We start from the raw sequence: 22,764 nt of genomic DNA, 5'->3' as shown, positions 1-22,764 counted from the left end.
TATTTTATGTATATATATATATATAAGTAGAATGTCCAAAGTGTAGTCCCCCCCCCAAATTGAATACGGCTTTCTTTCGCACTAGTGTAGCGTAGTGCAGTGTGTGTCCCTGTTCGGTTGCCTGGGAAGCCCCAAGTACTGAGTGGAGCTGCCAACGCCCGACGCAAAAACACCATTGGGAGATACGGTAAGGAAAAAGTCACCAATGTCGACATATTTGACTCTTTCCTTTCATTCACTTGATATTGTTTGAATGATCGTGTTTACGTGAAACGATTAAGCGGTGGGAAATATCAGTTGCATCGCTTTGAGATTAGCCCGTTGCTTTTGCTAGCAAGCTAATTTGCGTGACCACTCGCTAGCGAAGTAAGACGCTTTAAGACATCCGTTTTGCCTTTCAACTTCTGCAACAGCATTATAACGACCGGACGCGATTTGAGATGTGCTTGTATATGTCGTGTCAATTATTTTTAAATATTGACAGGAAACCGGCCATTTGCACAGAAGCCTATGAAGCCGTTTTATCAGCCGACGCTAGCCTAGGATGTCGTCATTGTGAAACGTTCGAAAGATTTCATCGGAAAAATCGCCGAAACAGGGCGTTGAAAATGATAGTCATCGGTTAATCAGTGCGATGCTTCTTCGATTGTATGTATATCAGCCGATGGGGAAGTGAAGTGGGGGTGGGGGCAGATTGAGGCCACACAAGCTTCTGAAGCGAAGCTAAGCTAACCCTAACCGTTCTATGTGATCCTTCGCTTGTCGTTTCGTCGTAAACATGGAACATACTGTTTCTTCCCCGAGTACGCCGCAGATTGCATTTGGTGCACATTTCTATTCTTTGAGTAGCGCAACATTGAGAACTCAAAACCTTAGAACGGTCTGCTTGCAGGGTACTTGGTTGCATTCCCCCACCGTATAGAATAGCTACATCAAAATGTAAAATGAGTCCAGTCTTAGTTCTGGGGCTCGGGACTCTTCCCAAATGGTGTTTGCTCTGGCATGCGCTGATGCACATTACGCACTGCCTTCAGTTTGTTGCTATTACAATTGCACATTCATTTTTTGTTTTTGCTCTTCTAGGTATTGAATGATTTGTGAAGAATGCAGACCATCAAGTGTGTTGTAGTTGGGGATGGTGCAGTGGGTAAAACCTGCCTGCTCATCTCGTACACCACAAACAAATTTCCCTCTGAATATGTCCCCACAGTAAGTATTTGGGAATATGAAAAGTCAATGATTGAATTAACAACACCCGATCGAAATTCTGCTTGATCATAACCGTTTATTTCTTGGTGAATCTGTGCTTATAAAGTATGCATATACTTTAGGATGTGGGAAACCAATGGGTAAATTTCTTCCCCCCCTCCCCGTGTTCTGTTTTGTAGGTGTTTGATAATTATGCTGTGACTGTAATGATTGGAGGCGAGCCCTACACACTGGGCTTATTTGATACCGCAGGTATGCATTTAAATCATATTTGTTCATCCAGAGAATTTACATTTCTTTCTTTCATTTGTATGTGGAAACAGTCTAGTGCAATGTGTAAGGCGTGTTGCGAGAGTCGCATATTATCTGGGTACATGTCAAATTTGTAACGATGGTAGCTGCTCAGTCAGCTGTTTAGTTAGCTCGGTAGCAAAGGTCGGGAAAGTAATGCATACAATACAGTACATCAATGAACACAAACATTATGAGTCCCATTTGCCTGTTTCCTGTGTGCGGTTCACTCAAACCGCTTCACACAAATGTAGTCCAATATTGGGTCCCGCAAGTCTCCATACCAACCTCTGAAAATATGCATACATACATACATATTTGATGTGCTTTTTCCAGGTCAGGAAGACTATGACAGGTTAAGACCTCTGAGTTATCCCCAGACAGACGTGTTCCTTGTGTGTTTCTCCGTTGTGTCCCCCTCATCGTTTGAAAACGTAAAAGAAAAGGCAAGTTCCTTCCGCCGCCGTCTTACGGCTATATTGATCATGTGCCGAACCTTAATTAGCTAAGAATATCGTGTTCATACGACAAAAAGAGCCATCCGGTTTCACGTCCGGATGGGATCAAAATGACATTTTGTGTTGCCAGCTAGATCAACAATTGCCTTTGTGTATGCAGTGGGTTCCAGAGATCACACACCATTGTCCAAAGACCCCCTTCCTGCTAGTCGGCACCCAGATTGATTTACGAGATGACCCCTCAACTATAGAGAAGCTGGCAAAGAACAAACAAAAACCTATTACTCCGGAGACAGCAGAGAAGCTTGCGAGAGACCTCAAGGCTGTGAAATATGTGGAGTGCTCAGCCCTCACACAGGTAATGTATTCTTGATACCTACGTACACGTTTGAACATTCATAATCCACAGCTAGCAAGAAAATGGAGGGGGAAAAAAAGTGCATGTCGAAATCCCAGCCCAGCGTTTGCACACAATGCCTGAATCGCTTTTTCTGATCCCCCCTCGCCGTTTTTATCGAAATAGAATCAGTACTCCTCTCTTGAGGTTTTGCCAAATTTGATTGACAACAACACAAAGAAAAAGATTCGTAAATGTCGTTTTTTATCCCCGCATTAAGCAGTTGGAATGCAAAGTATGCTCACAAGGTTTAAAGGACGGACAGTGGCTGGAAAATATAGCTTATCACTGTTGTCACACTTGTTTCCATGGGACCTTTTCATTGTGTACTTAGTATCAATAAGTAGAGGGATTAGATCTGGTCTTTGGATCTGAGCTATTACTAATCTGATATACGTATGCACAACCTACTTCCACATTCAGCAAAAGCTGCAAAAGCATTTCCTCCTCTCTGCAGCCAGCAGCAGAATAGACTAAACTTTAGAGATCCCCAATGTGGGTCTTTTAGCCACCAAAGATGACGATAGCTGATGTTCAGACTTTGTCCCTGTGTACATGTGTCATATTTAGAGGGGTAACAACTAATCAATTTGAACAAAACAACAAAGATTGCCAACACTGTTAAAATGTTGCTGCTCAAATGACGCCTTTGATTTGCAAAACTGCTCCACAAGGGGAAAAAAAAATCTAGTCTTGAGCACGAAATCTCGATTGGCACGACCTTTGTCAGTATGCCTCTTTACTACTGCATTTGAAACACAGAGGATTTGTGGAAATGTACATGGATATTGTCAATATTTGCTTTGGAGTTATTCCTGAAATTGATTGAAAACGACTTCACTACGGGACTACTGAATCCTTGTTGGCGGTTTCTTGGGTTTATCTTATGTGTCCTGGCCTCCTTCAAGGAAGAAAACAAATATTTGACATAAGACACCTCTGCATAGCATAGTATCCTAATGAGCATGTTCCATGGGGTGAAGGCGTGGTGCCGCACCCCCAATTTGAGAAGGACTCTTGTTCTACTCACACATCTTCTGGTGGTATAGTTTAAGAAGGAAAGGCCCAGTGGTATTGTGATTTCCAACAACCTCACTCCAACAATACAGCGACATGCATTTTGGCCCTGCCGCACTCCTTCCTTCCTTCCTTCCTTCCCTCCTTCCTATCACCATTTGCAAAGTTGCTGATGTAATTTCCTTTTTCCTGTAGTCCTCATCTTTGAATGAGTCGTAGTAGTAAAGTTCAAGTCTTTTGGTTTGTGCATGTACCTAAGTGAAACGTTGCCTCCAATTGCTTCTTTTGTCATGTTCATCCTGCCTGTCCTCTCTTTCCACACCTTTGTGTGCTAACTGAGATATTGTTGTCTTCCCTCTCTTGCCACTGTAGCGAGGGCTGAAGAATGTATTTGATGAAGCTATCCTAGCCGCCCTAGAACCTCCTGAGCTGCAGAGACAAAGAAAATGCTGCATATTTTAAACAATGTGCAAGTGCTACCTACCACTTATGTTGACTGCTAATTGTAGGAATTTCTCCTCTAGAAACTTCTTTCAACCCATTTGCATCTTCATATTTACTACCCAGTTCAAAGGCTGTATTGACAATGCTTCACTGCTAATGGTCATTCTTTCTGTCTTTCACTGCTTTATGTTACAAAATTTGAGTACGGACGGCCGCTTCATTCACAGTAGCAACGGGACTGTTAGCGGCAGCTTAACCACTTGAAATTCAACTAAAACCGGAGACGTGTCAAATCCCAAACGTACTCGTCGGAATGCTCGCTCAGCCCGCTCTTGTAAACGGGCCTGGCTGTAGTTTCTGGTACTGGTACCGAGGGCTAAATCAAGTCACAGCGCCCGCCACTTGTGTTTCTGCAACACTCAGCATGTATGTACCGTTGCTTTTATGAGAGAGAGACTAGCGGTTTATGTTAGCAGCCAAATTTGACCAGATGTTGATTCTTTTTGACAAGAGCTCTATCATCGGCCCATTTAATCGTCAGAACGATTAAAAAGTCCGGCCCTTATTAAAGTGAACGTATAGCAGGAATTGGGGATGCATCCTTTCCCCGTAGTAGTTGACACAATGACGTGGACGAACCTTGCCATGACATTTTACTGAATACAATCCTTGAAAAATGTAAGAAAGCAGAAAAAAATGCTGTCTGGAGCGCAAGAGGACGTTATGTCATTTTGTTTCCGTACAAGAGCCTACTCTTAAATGACATGCACGCTATCATATTGATCTGGTCTATTATGCGTTTCCTTTTTACTTGTTTTAAACACAAGGGCAAAACAATGTGACCTCGAGAGGTAAGCAACATTCCCCGTCTGTAACTGGTGACATTAAAATAGTACGGTCGCAACAAAGCAAAGGCATGAGGCACTTAACACTGAACACAATCTATCATTATGTGCGGATGTTCGCGTTTTGCAACAGCAAAGTATACACAACTCAGAATTGGGCCGCCAAAACACCCAACTGTGGCGTCCATCATGGGTTCCAAAATATCTGTTCACATCAAAAGCCAAGAGAAAGAAAGTGCTTAGGACACAGGCCACATTTGCTGCAAACAGGCGCTGGAAACAAAGGGATAGGAGTGCAAATTCAAACAAGACAGAACCCATTTCTGCATGATCAAACGATTGACAACGGATGGATGGATGGATGGATGGATGGATGGATGGATGGATGGATGGATGGATGGATGGATGGATGGATGGATGGATGGATGGATGGAGTCATCAAAGAGAGCTATTGTTTAAATGGTCCAAAACCCGATTTCAGCCTCGAAACAGTCATTATTCGTGAATTCCTCTCGTCCTTATTGTAAGCAGACTGATTATAAGAAGACATTTGCAAACATCACCTTTTACTTTGGCAAACAACAGACAGGTTAGGTGCAAAATAAAATATGATCCTATTAATAATCAATGGCATAGTCAGTTCTAAAAATATTTGATAGTGACAGCCCAGTCAGAATGACGACGACGTATTTCACCAGCATGCATAACAAAATGTGCAATAGCACAAAACACTGATCGTATATTGTATCGATCAGTAAATGAATAGACACCTACTTAGATACTCAATTAATCATCTGATTTCAGAGGTAAATGTTGCGTTGAATTAAAACAGGAAGTTTGTAGAGCCCTGTTTTTATTTTGGAACACATTGATGGACATCTTTCCCTTTTTCACTTACATTCCAGACCAAACCATGAAAAAAGTACGTATATGTAGTTGTGTTAAAAAGATCTATTTTCAGTCATAGTACGAATAACTTGTAACTGGCATCCAATGAATGATCCAATTGTTGGATCGAATAATCAACTACAAATTTTCAACAATGACAGCCCTACTAGTATTTATTATATCCTATCTAATTCACATGTCACTTTACATTATTATTGTTACCATTATTAATATGTTTTTTCTTATAGCAGTGGGATGATATTATGGTATTCTGGAAACAAATATAGCTAATCAAACCTATTGATAGAAACCTCAAAATGACTTATTTTTATGGTCATGGCCCAGACAGAAAAACGGAAGAATGCAAAGAAAGCATTGACAGTCCAAAACAGTGACACGACGTCCATGCCATGGTGAATGTATGTAAACGTTTGACCAGGACCATATGAAACTATTCTGCAAACCTTTGCATTGCTTTTTGTTGTAACGTAAAGATGTTATTACAGTTGTGTGGAACGAAAAAAAAACAACAACAACAACAACCCAACATATAATAAAATACAAATGATCTACACTTTCTCTGCGCCCATATTTTTCTGGAGTTTACCAAAACATAATAAATCAAATCTTCTCATGGCGCGTCTAATGGTGTCAAGTATCTGTTTATGGTGCAAATGGAATTGAACTTGAATTCCATACATGGCTAATCAACAAGCGGAAGATGGTTCGACGGTCCGTGATCGCGTTACTTGGCCAAAATATAACACGTGCTGGTTTCCCCCTACCCCCCCACCCCCCTCCACTTTCTTGTGTTCAATTTGATTTGCCCTGTTTGTGCTGTTGACCTGACACGGTCATGAAAAGAAACGTTGGCTCAACAAATCCAACATTGCTGTCTGTTGTCACCTTTCTTCAAATGTTTTTGAGATGGCTTTTGTTCCCTTTTCACTGTCACCTTATTGTCACCTCGTTTTAGTTTTGAAAAAAATGCCACTTCATTTTCCTTTGTTTGTCCTCTGCATGTTTGCACTTCCCCCTTATTTAGCCTGTGTATTTGTTTTTGTTCACAGAAAGGCCTAAAGAATGTGTTTGATGAGGCGATATTGGCTGCATTGGAGCCCCCAGAGCCCAAGAAGAAGCGCAAATGTGTGCTGCTATGAAAAGCCCATCTTTTTCAAAGCATACATGTCTAACACGTACTTTTGCATAATACATATTGCCCACCCACCCCCGCCCGCCCAACCACCCACCCACCCGCATTTCCACGACTCTGCTAAGGCTGATAGACCTCCAAAGGCACGACTCGAACGATTCCAGCCGACCCAAGTTTAACTGTCTTTGCAATAAGGAGCTTCACCCCCAAGTGGTCTGATTTGGGGGTCGCAGCTTATGCAGGCTTTGCACAGACTGATGGGGATTCAGATAGCCAGCTTATGTACGTGTAGAATTATTGAGCTTTTCAGTAGATTTGTCCAAATGCAATCAGTGTTGTGGCCTGATCTCTCTCACTCGCTATTAAATGCCCTGCCCAAGCGCGTTCCCGTAGTTGTCTTCAGCCATGGTGGAGTCCCACCCCCAGCCAGCCCTCCCTAATTGTCTCGGCACCACCAGAAAAAAAAAGGCTCTCCTTGGTATTCCCTTTGCGGTTACTGGTTGTTTTGTTTGCCAAGCCCCCCCCCCCCCCCCCCCCAACACTTGATAGTTTGACTAATATTTATTACTTGTTCCACACATTTAACCACTAAGGGAACTGTCGGCAATGCAGTTAGTAGTCCGCTCCGAAGTTGAATTCAACAATGTTATCTCACATGATTCACTTTATTTATCTTGAGTTGTTTACGGCAAGGAGACGACTGGTTGAAATCTGAAATATTGCCACATGGATTTGCCCTTAAATGCAGGGAACTTGAACAGTGTTATGAAACGTGCTCCTCATGCATTTTAGAGTGCAGCGAGAGCTTTCGCCCGTGGCGGGCGCTGTAAGTGTCACCTCACACTTGAAATCAAATCCTCCCTCCCTCCCTCCCTCCATCAAGACGAACAAAAACGAGAGGTTCTTTCCGCCAACTCCAGCCTTTGAGATGCGGCTTGCCGAGTGTCTGCTTCCAAAGTTAGCTCACTTACCTTCCTTCCTTCCTTCTGGTGTGGCGTTTGCTATTATGCCTCCAACATTCCAAAACACAAACGCGTGAATTTAATTGAAGACTCTAAATTGCCCGCCTGCAAAATGAATGAATGCGTGTGTGAACAGTGGCATGTAGTCGGTCCAGAGTCCGATGAGCTTAACGCAAAATGGATGATGCTCAACCCTCTATAAACTGGCCGTGAGATGGCAGGCGTTCCATTTTTAGCCCGATATCTTCTTTTCACCACTTTTGTTAATAGCACACATTTTGTCTCCCATCCATCCATCCATCCCCTCCCCTCCCTTCCTATTGTTTCACTTCTAAATAATATAAACATTATACCTGCCATTCTATAAGCAAGAAAAGACTGCTTGGTTTTGCCCAGTAACACCTTTTCGGGCAGAGAGACTGTTTGATTAGGTTGGTGGCTTCGAGTTGGGTTGAAATACATACAGCCCATGTCAGTATCATTACTATAACCTGTTGTTTTGGTGAAAAACCAAATGCTTTTGTCAAAGGTCTTTATTCTTTGTATGATGCATTCTTAAAATTATTAAACTTATACCTTAATTGCCTTTACCACTTTCACTGTCACTCATTGTTACAAAACACCTCAGTCGTTGAAGAGCTTTGCATTTGTTCAGTAGGCCCAGTTCAAGGTTTAACAGACCACAAGGTGGCACTGTTTGGCCAAAAACAACCATTGATACCTGAGGCCTTTGCTCTGTTTTTCTGCACAAGCCAGTGGGTGAATGACCAAAGTACAGATCGTGTATTGCTCGATTTTTCAGGTTATTTATCAACGGTAGCCTAGCAAGCCAAAGCCGCTTTTGTTGCGCACCAGAGAAATGGGTCAGGACAACCCGCCCTCGAACTGCGCAATCTCATTTGTTTTTTTTTTTTTTTTTTGCTGTGACTGAGTATTGTTTGTGAGCAACGTCTTCAATCCCGTCCGGGGTCTGGATGTATGCTGATTCAAACCATGCCATAATTAACAAGGTCACGAGGACATGTGGTCAGAAAGTGGCAGTAGCGCATGCATGCATGCAGCCGTGTTGAAAGAACAACATGACCTCACTCACTCGCTCTTTCACGGCTCATTCTTCTACTCGACATTTCGTAGTGGACCATTAAAGCCGGAGCAAGTAAGTGGCATTAGGACGGCTTTCAGGCCCGCTGTCTCAAGAAGAAAGTTTCCTCGGAAGACAGTCCGATGAGCGCTAATGTGATGGGCTTCCTGTGCCTCGCTCGCAGCCTGCAGATTGCTTTACTATCGACGTCCAACAGAAAGCATTAGTTTGGGGGATACCTCGCTCTGTTGACCGATCATCTGTGCGGGTGGAAAGCGGAAAATACTGTACTTTGGCCCACGGACAACGTTTTCCGCCAATATGCCTGCTCAGCAGAGTTGAGCCAAATGAATACATTTAGGCATAAAAAAAATCTTTATTTTTAGGGGTGGAGGGTTGCATCCAGGTTCGATTGGCTCTTCCTGTCATTCCTTAATCACGTTAAGCATCTTATTGAATTTCCACGCTTTCTCACACGACGCTAAATGTTTTGTATGGATTTTCATCAGAGGCGATGGAGTGAGAGCTCTTGTTAGCAAACTTTCTGAGGGATGAAGAAGAACCCGAGGCCAGAGAGTGAGCCTACAACTGAGGAACAAACAATGCACAATGGCCAGTGTACAAGAGGACAATGGCCTGGCCTTCCTTCAATTCTTTTTTCTCCTCCTTTAAAGCACACTTGAATGTTGTGTATTCTTTCCATCTTATCCCTGATGCACCCAACAGGCTAGAAATTCCCCTTTCATTTTGTAGCGTAGCGTCATCTGTTGTAGTGTCTTGTTTATTTTGCTCTTTTACTGCACCAAATAAGTGCGATTTCTGGCCTCCTGCTACCTCCCCTCGCTCTTCTGCCTTTATGTGCTTCGACTGTTGTAAGCAACCCCCTGAGGGCAAGCATAACAACAATGTGGCCCGCGATGAAAACATGTTTGACTCCCCTGCCCTCTAGCGTGGCTTGACTTTTCAGAGCGCACGTCCTCCCTCGTGTTGTCGAATGTGTAGAGGCCCTCGGTTGCTTGTTGTTCCTCACCTGGCAAATCTCTCCTCCGGCTCAAACTCCGCAGGACCGGCCGAAAGGAAACCTCAACCTCGGAACCGCAAGCGTTCACCCACCCCTCACCCTTGTGTTTATATTTCCATGATGAGTCCAACCTGTCCAATCAGAGCATCGACTGGCCTTGAACTGAAACCGTATACATTTTAACCATCCGAGGAAGCCAGCGGGAGGGAACGCAGGCTGCTGCGTTAATTGCATACGCCCGGCCCTTGTAGTGTACCGAGTCCAATGCATTTAGCGTTTCTAATTGGGGCGGAATTTCTGTGTTTATGTTGGCGCTGGTCGCCAGAGATGGACCCCCTCCAGACCATCGCACTAAAGCACCATGGAGGAAGAAACCCAAGCTCCAGTCCTTTGAGCCACAGCCGGGAGGAAACCAAGAAAAAGCCCTTTACGCTCGCTCGTTGTTTTTAGCATTGAGATAGAAACCCTCCCTGCACTTTACTGGCCCTCCCTGCAGCTTGAACCGTCAATTCATGTGACGTGTCAAAAGCGTTTTCGAGGTAAACTTGCTCAGTTGTTGCGAGCCTACCTCTCGCCCCAGCGCTCTGCACCTCTTGCATAACATGAAATCCAAAACCATGGAAAAATTACAGCACGTCGAAAACACACGCACACACACACACACAGACGCACAGTAATTGTTTTCTCTTCTCATTCCTTCTCCTGTTGTATGTTTACGCCCAATTGTGTCAGTTGGAACCGGCGGGTGCAGTCAATTGTTCTGTCCCGAGGAGCTTTGTTGTTAGGTACTACATTTTCACACGTACGTAACTTGTGCCTTTGCCATCAGAAAACGAAATGAGGACAATGAATGATTTTTATTTTCATTGGTGGTGGCGGCGTACCAAAAGCCACCGATCCTATTACATTCTCCAAAAATCGCCATGACTGAGCATTTTTCTCCTCCAACTGCTTTTTATATTCTCAGACCTGCGTACACGTATGAAGATGTAGCTGCTCCACTGATCATTATAGTATGTCTGGCTACGGCAGCAGTCGGGTGAGTCCAAAGCCGCCCCCCCACCCCTGTAAATTAAGTTGGCCGATTGGAAGACGAGACGGTAAAAATTATTCAGAGTAGTAAAGTCAAGAAGTCGACTAATTGGTCCGACTCCATCACCCAGACTTAAGTTGCAGACTTTTTTTTCTTAATTTGTTCCACAACCTTGTCAGCAGCTGCTCAGCGAAATGTATACAGCATTTATTAATTTACTGCCGACCCGTACAGGACTTTACAACTTTTTTTTTACACACAGACTGGTGAAATTTGTCCAGGTGGACCTTTTTTTCCTTTTTCTTTTTCTTTCCCCCAAGCATCAGCCAGTTTGCGATGCTCTTTTCCACTGCGGCGAAGCAGACGCAGCCCGCAGCCTCAAAGCCACTGACAGATAAATGGCGGTACAGTCACCATACATGAGTGCATGCTATATGCACGGAACAAATGTTTATTGGCTGGCAGCTGCAGACTCGCTCACATTTTGTTAGTGTGATTGGACAGCCGAGAGGTTCTGACAGCATGTTGGCATCCGCTGCTGTGGCCCGGGTGACGGCGACATACCTGCGGCTGCCTTGTGTACTCGGCGGGGCACGTGGTGACCGTTAAGCAAACACAGCAGCGGCAGCAGCAGCAGCAGCGGCAGAAGCAGCTGAAGCCTGGAAGAGGAGGCAGCTTGTGCGTGTCGCTTGCCAGCTGCTGACTCACCCAACATGTCCTCAGCAGTAAGAGAACACTCGCAATGTACTTCACTACTCTCATTTTTGCTATTAATTCATTTGTGAGATTTTTTTTTTTCCCCTTCCATCAAGAGATAGCTCACAAGGTGTACTGGTATCTATTTTTGTCAAAACACTCCCAAGGATCAGGAATTATAGTCGAGGCTCATGCAGATGAGCCAGTACTTTTCGACAGGGCCACTGCAACTAAAATATGGAGTCCCCATCAAGACAATAAAAGCAACGATTACATTTTTGCTGGCACTTACAAATTGTTAGACTTGCCAATCACTGAGCGTATCTATCGGTTATCAGCCGCCGGACTTTGAGAACCCTTCATTCGTAGATCTCCACAATTACCGTTGATGTGAAACACGGTGCTCAAAATTGTCATCATGAAGCCAAGAGTTTATTTGGATTCCAGCCATATTTTCTCACTATTTGAACGTTGTAGAGCTCACAGTCCCTCGTTGGTTTATCTTAAAGAACATCTTTTAAAAATGACGCACGGAAAATTAGGCATCAGTCGGCAGCACATTTATTCAGTGGCCCGTTGATGTCTCTCCGAGGGCCCTTTGGAAGAGACACACACGTGTTTATAATCAGGCTGGTTGCGCCTGGCCTTGCATCAAATGTTCAGCAGCGTTCCTTCTGGGAACTGAGGCAGGCCAGGCAGGCCCCACTTTACGGGGGTAGCGGCTCGCGTCAGCTGTAAATTGTCTTTTAAAAAGGAAGAGATTTTGAATTGGATGGATTGAAATGAAAATGGATCACAAAGAAAAAAGGTGATATCATACATAAGGCGCACTACAAAGTTCCCGTGTAATAGTATATAAATATCAAGAATGCTAAAACGTATTTGTTGTGAACAAGCCAAAATGACGAGCAACAGTCTTTTTGTAGGCTCGCACTGGGCTGCCTTTCCCACACCTTCCTTGTGACTCAGCAGCCCAATTAAAGCTGATTTAAGGCTTCACCTGCGTGCCCATTGGCAAAGCCTCCCCTGGGGGCGTCGCGCCGAGTGTCAGTGATGCCTTGATGAGATAATGACACACACACACACACAGAGCCATGGGTCTTAGCTGCAGTCACCACCTATGATTGGATGATTGTCTAAGATGGGACCTTGTCACCCTGACAGTCGGATCACTTTGAAGAATGAAGGGTGGTCATGATCATTTAACATGGCTCTGATAACTCCGGTTACAAATGGCACGCTTTGTATTTTCACATGCCGGATGATAACATATCAATTGACCCCGTGCGTAGAAAATGGACGCTAGTTAGTATTGCAGGTGCACCTAAAGTTGCGACCAGTGAGTCCAGACAAACAATTGTCCGTCAGCAGAAAAAAATTGCTTCCGTCGGTTGTTCACATCAATCTATTGCCTTATTAAATGCGCCGGGATGCCAGCGGTTAGTAAACGTCAATCACCCTTGGTTCGTTCACTCACTCACTCGCTCTCTCTCGGGTCCCAGAAAAGTCGACGTGGGGAGCGACGCTAAGGTGGGCGGGCCGTCGAGGATTCCGAACCCTCTGACATTGGCGGCGAGCGGAATCGGCGGCTACCAGGCATCGGTCGCTTCCAATCATCGTCACGTCCCACTCTCCGGTTTCACCTCTTGGTGGAGCTCCCTCTGATTCTCATTAACTCGTGTGTTTTGCTCTTCTCCTTCTGCTGGAATGCAAAGGCTTCCTACCCTCGCAACTGCTCAAATCGGAGGGCGAGGGCAGGCGAGGGCAGGCGAGGGCAGGCGAGGGCAGGCAAGGGCAGGCAAGGGCAGGCAAGGGCAGAGGATCATGGTTTTTTTTTTTGTCTCTGTCTTGTGTTTGATGGTCAATTGACTTTGGGAATACAAGTAAGAGCTCCCGGGCCCGCTTCTGTTGCTCTCATCTTCTACGATGCCGGCACACTGAGTTTGGCTTGGCCGGCGTGGCCGCACTTGATGGTTTATGCATATTAAGCGGTGGCGGATGATGTGCCATGAGGTTCCTCTCGCACTCAATATGTCTGCGCGGTAGTGACAGCAAAGAGGTTCCCAGTCCCGCTTTTCCAAGTGTTTCGCTCCATGTCTTGAGATTGGAAACCAGGCCGTTTTCAAAGCGGGCCAACACCGCAGTTTGAGAAAAAGAAAAAGAAATAAAGCCGCTCCCCGAAAAAGGCGCTAACAGAGTTTGTTTTAATTGGCTTCTACTTTTCATTTAGACGTGTCATCAATTTTCCAGTCTTTTTTCCTGCACTTGCACCCATTACTGTCTTAGGATTTTCTTGTCTACTAAAGCATTTTTCAAGTTAATTACAATACCAGGCAACACAGTAGAGTGGTGGTTAGCATGTCAGCCTCAGTTGAGAAGATCTGCACAGGCCTTCCTTCATGGAATGGAGCGTTCTCCTCGGGCTTGCGTGGCTTTTTCTCCGGATTCCTTGCACGTTCCAAAAATATATAGGTTCGATTCATCAGACTCTAAATTGGGCGTAAAGGGTCATTTGTCTATGTCTTATGATTAGCTGGTGACGATGGTGCTTATGCAACAACACCTTTCTCTCGCCCGTTGTCGGCTCGGATCGTCTTCAGCGCAACCCCGACACTCAATTCGGACAAGAAGCTGTATGAAAATGATGGACGGATTTTTGTCCGGTCCAGGGCTAACCCTGCCTCTATAGCCAAGCATCAGCCTGGCTCCAGATCACACTAATGATGACATGTCGGATGGATGGATGGATGGATGGGTGGATGGGTGGATGGGTGGATGGATGGATGGATGGATGGGTGGATGGGTGGGTGGGTGGGTGGATGGATGGATGGATGGATGGATGGATGGATGGATGGATGGATGGATGGATGGATGGATGGATGGATGGATGGATGGATGGATGGATGGATGGATGGCTAATTCAAGCCAAGTACATGATTTAAACGGAGGTGTGTTGATTTGCGGGTCTGCAAAAACTGCCCTTGCCGTACACAGACGCTCACAATCTTGCGTCCGCAGCCCATGTTCATCAATTAACGAGGCACTTATTAAAAAGCAAACAACATCAGCTTCTCCTGAAAGGTCCAGTCAAAACAAGCGGCAAAGGCCGGCTTGTCCCGCTCCGCTCGGCTCGGCTCGGCTCGGCTCCTGCTAATCAAAGCCAGATGTGGAGCCCGAAAAGTATTTGTGCAGCCCCGTCCCCCTATTTCTGCAATGGCTGCCTCCCTACTTCTCTTCTCCCCCAGCTCCCTCCCCTTTCCTGTCTGAGACGGCCGGTGTTGGGCGCTGGTGATTTGGCTCTTGTCTGCTCTGCTGGCTGTCCTGCTTTTTTTCTTCATCATTCCAGACCACCTCTCCCTCTTAAGCACTTTCCTGCTGCTGAGATTGTTTCCAGTCTCCTCGTTTTCATTGCGTTAAGCCCACTCCAGTCTGGCATGATAAGATGCAAACAAGCATGTGATGTGATGTGATGTGATGCGATGCGATGTGATCCTGGTTTTGCCCTGCCTCTCATCCAAGGTCAGCTGTGAAAGGCCCAGTTTACCCAGATCCCTTGAAAATAGATGGTTGCTTGGACAAGAGCAACGCAAAATACGCTCTTTAGAAAAGAAATGCTAGGGCTTACTGTGGAGAGTAGATTGGAAACTTTATTTCTTGCAGCCTTCGAACCTTTTTTTTCTGTCCTAAATCAAATGATCTGGTCCTCTATGGTTCACTTTTTTTAACGCTCATCAAAATGTCCCACATCAAACCATATGACTTGTAACTTCCCCTACTGGTCACCAAAAATGATTTTAGTTTAGTTCTTGACTTTTTGTACAAGTCTGTCAAATGATCAATAAGCCAAATAGTCTTAACAGTACCTACCAATGGATCTTTTGTATCTCCACAATCAGCTTCCTGTCAACCTGCGCTGACCCGCCGCGCCGCGCCTCGCCGTGCCCAATCTCTGATGGTGAAACATTACACCTCCTCAGCATAGTAGTGCCTCTTGCGGAACCACTTCCACTCGGCCCGTTTGATGTCTAGCTTATTTTGTGAAAAGAAAAAAAAAAGAACACTCCACGGCCTGCTATGTCAAGCTAAGCGGACTAACCCTCTGTTTACTTTAGCACAAGCCGTGTCGCCTCAGTTCCACTCTCCGGAGAAGGCAATCTGGCAGCTGTCATCGGGCCACTCTGGGGCTTTTGGCGGAGTCGGGCCGAGTGAGCGAGCGAGCGAGCGAGGGCCAATGCTAATTTGCTTTTCCATCTTGAGGATGGCTGAGAGAAAACACTTGCTTGCGATGCAAACCAAGCCAAGCCAAGCCGAGCTGAGACTCGCCTCCGCTGGCCCGCCGCAACTTTTGGCCTATTTGAATGTGAGCTGTAAATAGCCCCCAGTGTTGTTGCTGCAGCTCAGGCGCACATCTCTCTCCATGGCGAAATGGCTCCTTGGAGAGCAACAATAAAAGTTCACGTGGCTGTGTGTTTCAAGCGGGACTTGTGACTGGCACTAATTTGCTGGCTCCTTGGCCCATTGCCGTACTTATATGGCCCATGTGTGGTATTATAAAATTAGCTGGTAGTTGATTTAATAGAAAGTTTGAAAGTTGAACAAGTCAAATTTGTTTACTGAGCAGAGCAGATGCATGAAATGTTTCCCCCTGTTCTTTAGAAACATCATTGCGGATTTGCATCATTTAGAATGAATCACTATAGTTTGCTATCTCATACAGTATGTAGCTGATCTGTGTGCTGTAGCAGCCCTTTTCACTGATTGATTTTCATGCATAAATATGAAAGGAAAATGGATATGACGCAGACGCTAAAAAAAACCCCTGAATTTTATTTTTTATTTTTTTTAAATAAAATCATCGACACCCAAATACATTTGGACGGTAGGAGAAGAAGCCAGACTTGCATGCTTAACCTTTTGGGCGGACGTGAATGCTGCTTCACTGCCTCACCATGACTGCATGCAGAGATGGAGGAAGGGGCAAGAGGATTCTTCAAAAAGGGCTTTGTGTGTGTGTGTGTGTCGGTGTCTTGGGGGGGGGGGGGGGGGGGGCAGTTGTGGGAAGGAAAAGACTCTCATTGCAAGGGATCAGCTTGTGTAAACATTCAGGTTAATGAAGCTCAGTGGGCCTAATCCTCAAGCCTCTTTCTCACTCTTCCTTCACCCCGGCCTCAACCCCCCCCCCCCCCCCCCATCCTCAAGCGTAATCTCTTGCAGGAGTGGGCGCTGTCAATCAAAAGGACCTCAGGGAAGGACACTGCGCATGTGAGTCCACGTGCAGTTATGGTTGCGTTGCGGAGAGGCTGCCCGCCCGCCCGCCCGGCGGCCGGCACGCACCAACCACCAAAGTGGCCGAGCTACCTGGGCTGCTTCAAACCAGATGAAGCTCTGGATGCAGACACGGGCTTGAGGATAATCACCAACACATGGGAAGTGGAAAAGGGGATGAAAGGGATGGCAGTGGGGGTCCATGGTAAGCTTTGCAAACACTGACATCACACATTGGAGTGTGTTGTTCTGCTCTGCAACCTCTGCAACTGCGTGTACTACGTATGTATGTTGTACACTCACTCACTCACTCACTCACTCACTCACTCACTCACTCACTCACTCACTCACTCACTCACTCACTCACTCACTCACTCACTCACTCACTCACTCACTCACTCACTCACTCACTCACTCACTCACTCGGTCAGTCAGTCAGTCAGTCAGTCAGTCAGTCACTTGACTTTGGTCAAACCGATGCCAATGATCAACATCCATATGAATGGCCCGATCCGAAAATCCATCTAGTCCTGCCAAAAGTCTTCAACATTTGCTTTGAAGCCATCCATTGCGCAGCAGCTCAGCTCAGCTCATGAATAGCCAGCACATGATGCACTCATGTCATGGCTGTAAATACAATCCTTCATTTGTTTGTTTTAAATTTGGCTTTAAACTTGCTTAATCTACCTTCTAAGTGAGAGCGCAGATATGTCCGGCTTGTCTTTGGGAGTTTTTCCAATGCTTCCAAGTGCACAGTAACCAGAGATATGTTTTGGTTTGTCCTGAAAGCCTCCTGGTGTCGAAAAAGTTATAAAGCAGACAGACGGGCTTTTGCTACCACAGACGTTCATTTGTCTTTGTCATATAAAGCTAGAGCTGACCAACTCGGCGCTGAAACGCAAGAGCGAGCAGGCGATGAGGTCACGATGAGGTCGTGGATCCTTTTGGCCTTTTCACATTTTTTGGAGGTGGCAGTATTTACTTTTTGCAAAACCTGCAATGATCAATTCACTTCAGAGTATTTTCTCCCCCAAATTAGGTGGATCAGGTTTGACGTTTGACTCGGAGCATAGCTTCAGCTATATTGTCAGTTTAAACCACCGACATGGGCAATTCTCCATCTTTTTCGGGAGCATGTCAATTATGTCGTATTTTTGCAATTCATGGTCCCAAGTGTTAAATGGCGCTCCCCATCTGCAGTTGAGTAAACCACTTTGAATTCACAGAATGATTTGATTTACTTCGAAAACATTTGGCATCCGAATCACGGAATGAAGCTGTGGGCATGTCGTACGTATGTTTTCGGATGACTTCAAATAGCGTGCGACAATTTCCCCCATGTTTTGGACCACTTGACTTGCCCCAAGGATGCATCAATAGCACACGGCCACTTGGTTCTCTGAGAGTTGTTGCAAGGTGCCAGTTGAGTGACTTTCCGACTTGTGCGCGTGTGTGTGTGTGTATGGACAAACGTCAACAATAGAACGGGGGACGGAAGTCAACATGGGCACGTTTGTGCATTGCTAAAGGGAGGAATGTTTAACAATAGCAGTGAAGAGGTCATTTTCAAAGGGCAGCCATGGATGGCATGACTAATGGTGGCAGGATTCATTTACGCTCCATAGTATCAGGTCTTTGCTGCCTTTCCACTTTTCTCACATGTCTCCGTTTTCGGTGCTGCTGCTGCTGCTGCTTTTTAGTCTGAATGTTTGGCTCCAGTTTTATGACGCTTGAGTTGACAATGATGATTTATGTGCTACTACGCTTTATTTCTTCTCATAAATCAATTTGCGGCAGCCACGCCCCTCGTGACCTCAATGACGACGCCTTCATATCGTACTGTAGAAGTTCAGTCTACATGCGTTGAATTAAACCAACTTGACCTGAGGGGGGAAAAAAAAAATCAGTACAGGGAATTTGACCATTGAAAATGTTCCCTAGCTGCAGCTTTCACAACATGACACACCCTCCGTAAAATGGCCATACTGTCCCCATCGTGTGGTAGGTAGGTAGGTAGGTAGGTAGGTAGGTAGGGTGAGGAAAAACAATATGAATCATTACGAGTGTGGTCGCAAAACAAACTACAAATATAAACATGATGCTAGCCATCATCCCTTTCTTTATCTTTTTTCTTCTGGCCAAGCTGATGCGTTGACATTTCTGGGATTCAAGTTAGCCCTTTGCCTGACTCCAAGTCTTTTTATTAGGAACACAGGCATATTTATGTATCGCTATCATTATTATTATTGTTATAAAACACACATGTTTTTGTCCCCCGGCATGTCAGGCTTCAATGCACACAGCTGTTTCTCCTCAACTCCTGTGTTTTTCTTTTCTTAAGAGGTGCTTTTGCACAATGCCATTCCTCCCCAAGGACCCTTCTACAACTAACTATAGAATATGTGTGTGTGTGTGTGTGTGTGTGCGTGTGTGTGTGTGTGTGTGTGTGTGTGTGTGTGTGTGTGTGCGTGTGTGTGTGTACATGTATATGAATACGTGTATATATATTTTCTTATTTTATATATAGTATATATTTTGTCAGTAAAATTCGAATCCTCACAAATTGTCACACTTTTTTTCTTCCCAACCAGTTTTCCATTCAATTCCCACGAGAACACAGTTTGATGACAGACTGCTCAAGTTCTAATGAATCCAGACAAGACAGCGAATACTTAAGCGTGTTTCAACTATGCTACACAGCCATAAATTAGTGTAACCTTTCACATTTGAGCAGCCATCACTTGTAATATGTAATTATGATTGAATATGCATGTGGAAGAGGAACTGATCGGTCACACCAATAGTGGGCTGAAGGAATTACTGGTTAGGATCAAAAACATATTTGAAATAGATACGACTTCCTCCCGGTGCTTGAATTCTACTGGGAAGATTTACGCGCTGTATTTTGGTCGATCATTCATCACACGCGCGCTCACACACGCACGCACACACAATACCCCCCCACGCAAGAAGAATGTGGAGGGGTTGCTAATAACCTGCTAGTGGAAGCCTGATCAATAGTACGACTCAAGTTTCTCGGCTACATAAGAGAAAGTGCAGCAGCAGCAGCAGCAGCAGCAGCAGCTGCTGTTTGGAAGTGAAAAAAAAAAAAACTTCTTCATAGTTGCCTTGTGAGATTTCACACATGGGTTAGAAAGTCTTTTTTTTCTTACATACCTTTTGGTAATTTCTTTGGAGAGATCATTTGATAATCTTGGCAATGAATGAATGTGACAGAGAAAAACTTGTTTCTGTGCATGATTTTGAGATAAAGCCATGAGGTTGAAATCAAGCCAAAATGTTGATTTGGGCCAATCTTAGAAATATAAATAATGAGACTGTCAACATGTAAGCTTGAATCGTTTTGAGGTCAAGTTTTACGTCACATTCAACTTGTATGGAAAATGGCTTTTGAAATGGCTTGTACAAGGTTTGTCCTTAAACCTCCGAGACCGCTGTCACAAAATATCATTTTTAGAACCCACGCTGGAAACCGTTAACAGCATTTTCAGTTTTCTCCAGAGTTCATAACATTCGTACAAAACGTCGGCCGGTTTCGAGTTATCTTCTTGCCCGTAAACGATTCCAGCCACACCGGCCGGCGCACGATGCGGCGTCTCGTCTCCCACATCAAGACGGAGACTAGCGAAAACATTTTCTCCCAAATTCAAACCATACACCTCAAGCTGCGTTCAGAAGCAGAAAACATGATTCACACACGAAGACACGCAGCCGTCTGCGTTTGCCGATCCCTCAAGGCCCATTACGGTCACCCCCCCCCCCCCCCCCCCCCCCCCCCCGAGCCCAAAAGAGCCGCACATTCTCCACAGCCTTCTCCAAGCGTCATTGGGAAAACTGCTCCTATTTGTCAAAATCACAGTGCGGCTCAGCTCAGCACGGGCTACGCTGGAAGAAGTGGATCAGCCAGATCGCAATCGGGCCAACTTGACAGCACGTGCGTGAGTGCGAAGCAGATGGATGCATTTTGTTGCCACTTGTTAAAAACACTCAGCGGCCTCCATCGCTTTCGTCGATACGGCTAATTGAAAGAACAGCATCTCTTAAAAGCTTCTTTACTTGTCAGATAATGAAGTAGGGAATGTGTTTCCCCATCACACCTATGAATGATTGATAAGGATCGGGAGTTCATTCATAATCGATACGTACATCTCCCATCTGGACCCTCTCCAAAACTCCATTTTTGTCAAGACCCCTGAGTCAGTGTGATAAATAGAAGGCTGCACAAATACTAAATCTCAGAGCGATGCCCAAAAGTTGCATTTTGGCCTAGTTACGGGGCCTTAGGGTGAGTTAGGGTCATACTTGATGACAGTACTCAGTGGCAAAGCCTTTTGCCAGTCTCTCAAAAATCGGCGTATATTTTTTGGGGGATGAAAAAGCCTGCAATTTGTCAATGTTGATTTGAAGCAGGCGTTTGGAGTCAATTCCAGGAATTTGGATCAAATCAGCCCCATTTTGAAGCATGTGGACAAGATGCAACATGGGCGGCACTAAATTGCTTTTTTATTTTGCCAATGCATCTAATGGAGGCAAAGCATTGCGCCAGTGAGTGTGAGGAAAAGTTCATGGATGCGCTCAGCTTTAACCTAAAATGTTTGGCTATTTTTCCCACTTGTGTTTATTGTCCTTTGTCTGTGCAAAAACAAGGTCTTGTTCCAATTAGACGCGGTTGTGCCTCTGTGTTCCAGTCCTGGTCTATCCACCGTTGGGTTTTTTCCCCCGCATTTTCCTCTCTCAGAAACAAAGAGAGAACAAATGTGCACGAGGAGCTCAGTGAGTTGATTCAACGTAGAGCAAAGTACTCTGTAAGTTTTGAACAACTCAGCCCAGATGATGATAATGATGATGATGCACGTTGATGTGCTCTGGCCATTGCTTGAAAGTGTCTCTCAAGCTTTAGCCATCTTATGTGATAAAAACTAGCTTTAGTAGTTAAAAAGTAGTTTCCAAAATAGGCCCAAGACAATCTGGCCCTAGTGTGTCATGGTCGGTGAGTATTATATGATCCAAGGTTAGAAGCAATCAGACACAAAGTGGTATTATGGTGACATTCGTTCTCAAGCCAGTGATAGATAGATAGATAGATGGATAGACGGATAGACAGGAGCAGTATTGTGTCGTTGCGTCTCTTTGCTCCCTAGGACAAGTTGTCTTTTGGCGCTGAGTGGGAGGAGTTTTCACACACTTTTCTGCGACAAGACAATACGCAACAAGGTGAGGCCACCGTGAAAATCCAACGCCTGGAGCCACCAAGCAAAGCCAGAGAGGAAATGAACACGCTGCTGCTTCTGCCGTGGCTGCTGCTTCTGCCGCTTTTTCTTTTTTTCTTTCTTTTTTTTCTTTTTGCTGTCTTCACCTGTAGCACCCGCCTGCACCCCCACCCCCTCTCTTTTCTCACTCATTTACTCGCTCACTCAGCCACCCCAGGCATCAGGTGGATAATCCCAAAAGGTCACCGATGGCCTCCCTTCTCTCACCCCTCCCTTCTATTTTTTTTGTTGAGGAAAAAAAGGCAAGAAAATGAGAAGCAAAGCCCCGGGGAAGTTTCACTCATGTACACACAGGCTAATAAAGTGTGGGAGGTAAACAGGGACTTTCCTTTCTTCATTCACCTGATTTTTGCTAGCGATATTATTATTATTATTATATTTTTTAAAATTGTCTGGATTGTTAGTTTTTTCCAACATAACCTTTACTTTCTAGTAAGTGAATCCCTCACTGTTTGAGACCCCTAAAATTGTTTGCACCAAAATTCACCATGCTTGCAAAACCCTCGGCGTGTTGAGGTCCCCCAAAGGCGATTCATTCATTCATGTGAACATTGACTATAATTGCTGTCTGAGAAAATTCCCAGAACATACTGTGCTGGGACATCATGTGAGCAAATAAAAACTTCTTCACAAGTGGTGAAGCGCCATCGACAAATCCATAAGCCCATGTTCTGCTGAAGGACAAACATATTGGTGTGTTTGCCAAGGTAATG

The 22,764-nt window shown here is 45.0% G+C and overlaps 1 protein-coding gene across 10 annotated transcripts in view; it reads left to right on the top strand.

The window, feature by feature from the left end:
* The first annotated feature begins 34 nt into the window (after window positions 1–34).
* Window positions 35–22,764, top strand: part of LOC148391402 (cell division control protein 42 homolog) — a 23,394-nt gene continuing 664 nt past the window's right edge. For 2 of the 10 annotated variants that reach the window (XM_088390806.1, XM_088390809.1), the window contains exons 1-7: window positions 35–187; window positions 1,084–1,209; window positions 1,389–1,461; window positions 1,837–1,946; window positions 2,119–2,316; window positions 21,470–21,586; window positions 21,923–21,995. In XM_088390806.1, coding sequence (XP_088246932.1) covers window positions 1,105–1,209; window positions 1,389–1,461; window positions 1,837–1,946; window positions 2,119–2,316; window positions 21,470–21,586; window positions 21,923–21,995 — 676 coding nt within the window. In that variant the 5' untranslated portion in view covers window positions 35–187; window positions 1,084–1,104. The other 8 variants (XR_015861470.1, XM_088390805.1, XM_088390808.1 and 5 more) reach the window with 8 other exon arrangements.

Source organism: Syngnathus floridae, chromosome 11 (genome assembly GCF_059516105.1).
Source record: "Syngnathus floridae isolate MCC-2025c chromosome 11, RoL_Sflo_1.0, whole genome shotgun sequence".
In the NCBI taxonomy this organism is placed as follows: domain Eukaryota; kingdom Metazoa; phylum Chordata; class Actinopteri; order Syngnathiformes; family Syngnathidae; genus Syngnathus; species Syngnathus floridae.
The sequence above is the reverse complement of the archived record's forward strand: the minus strand, read 5'-3'. Positions and strand labels throughout refer to the sequence as shown.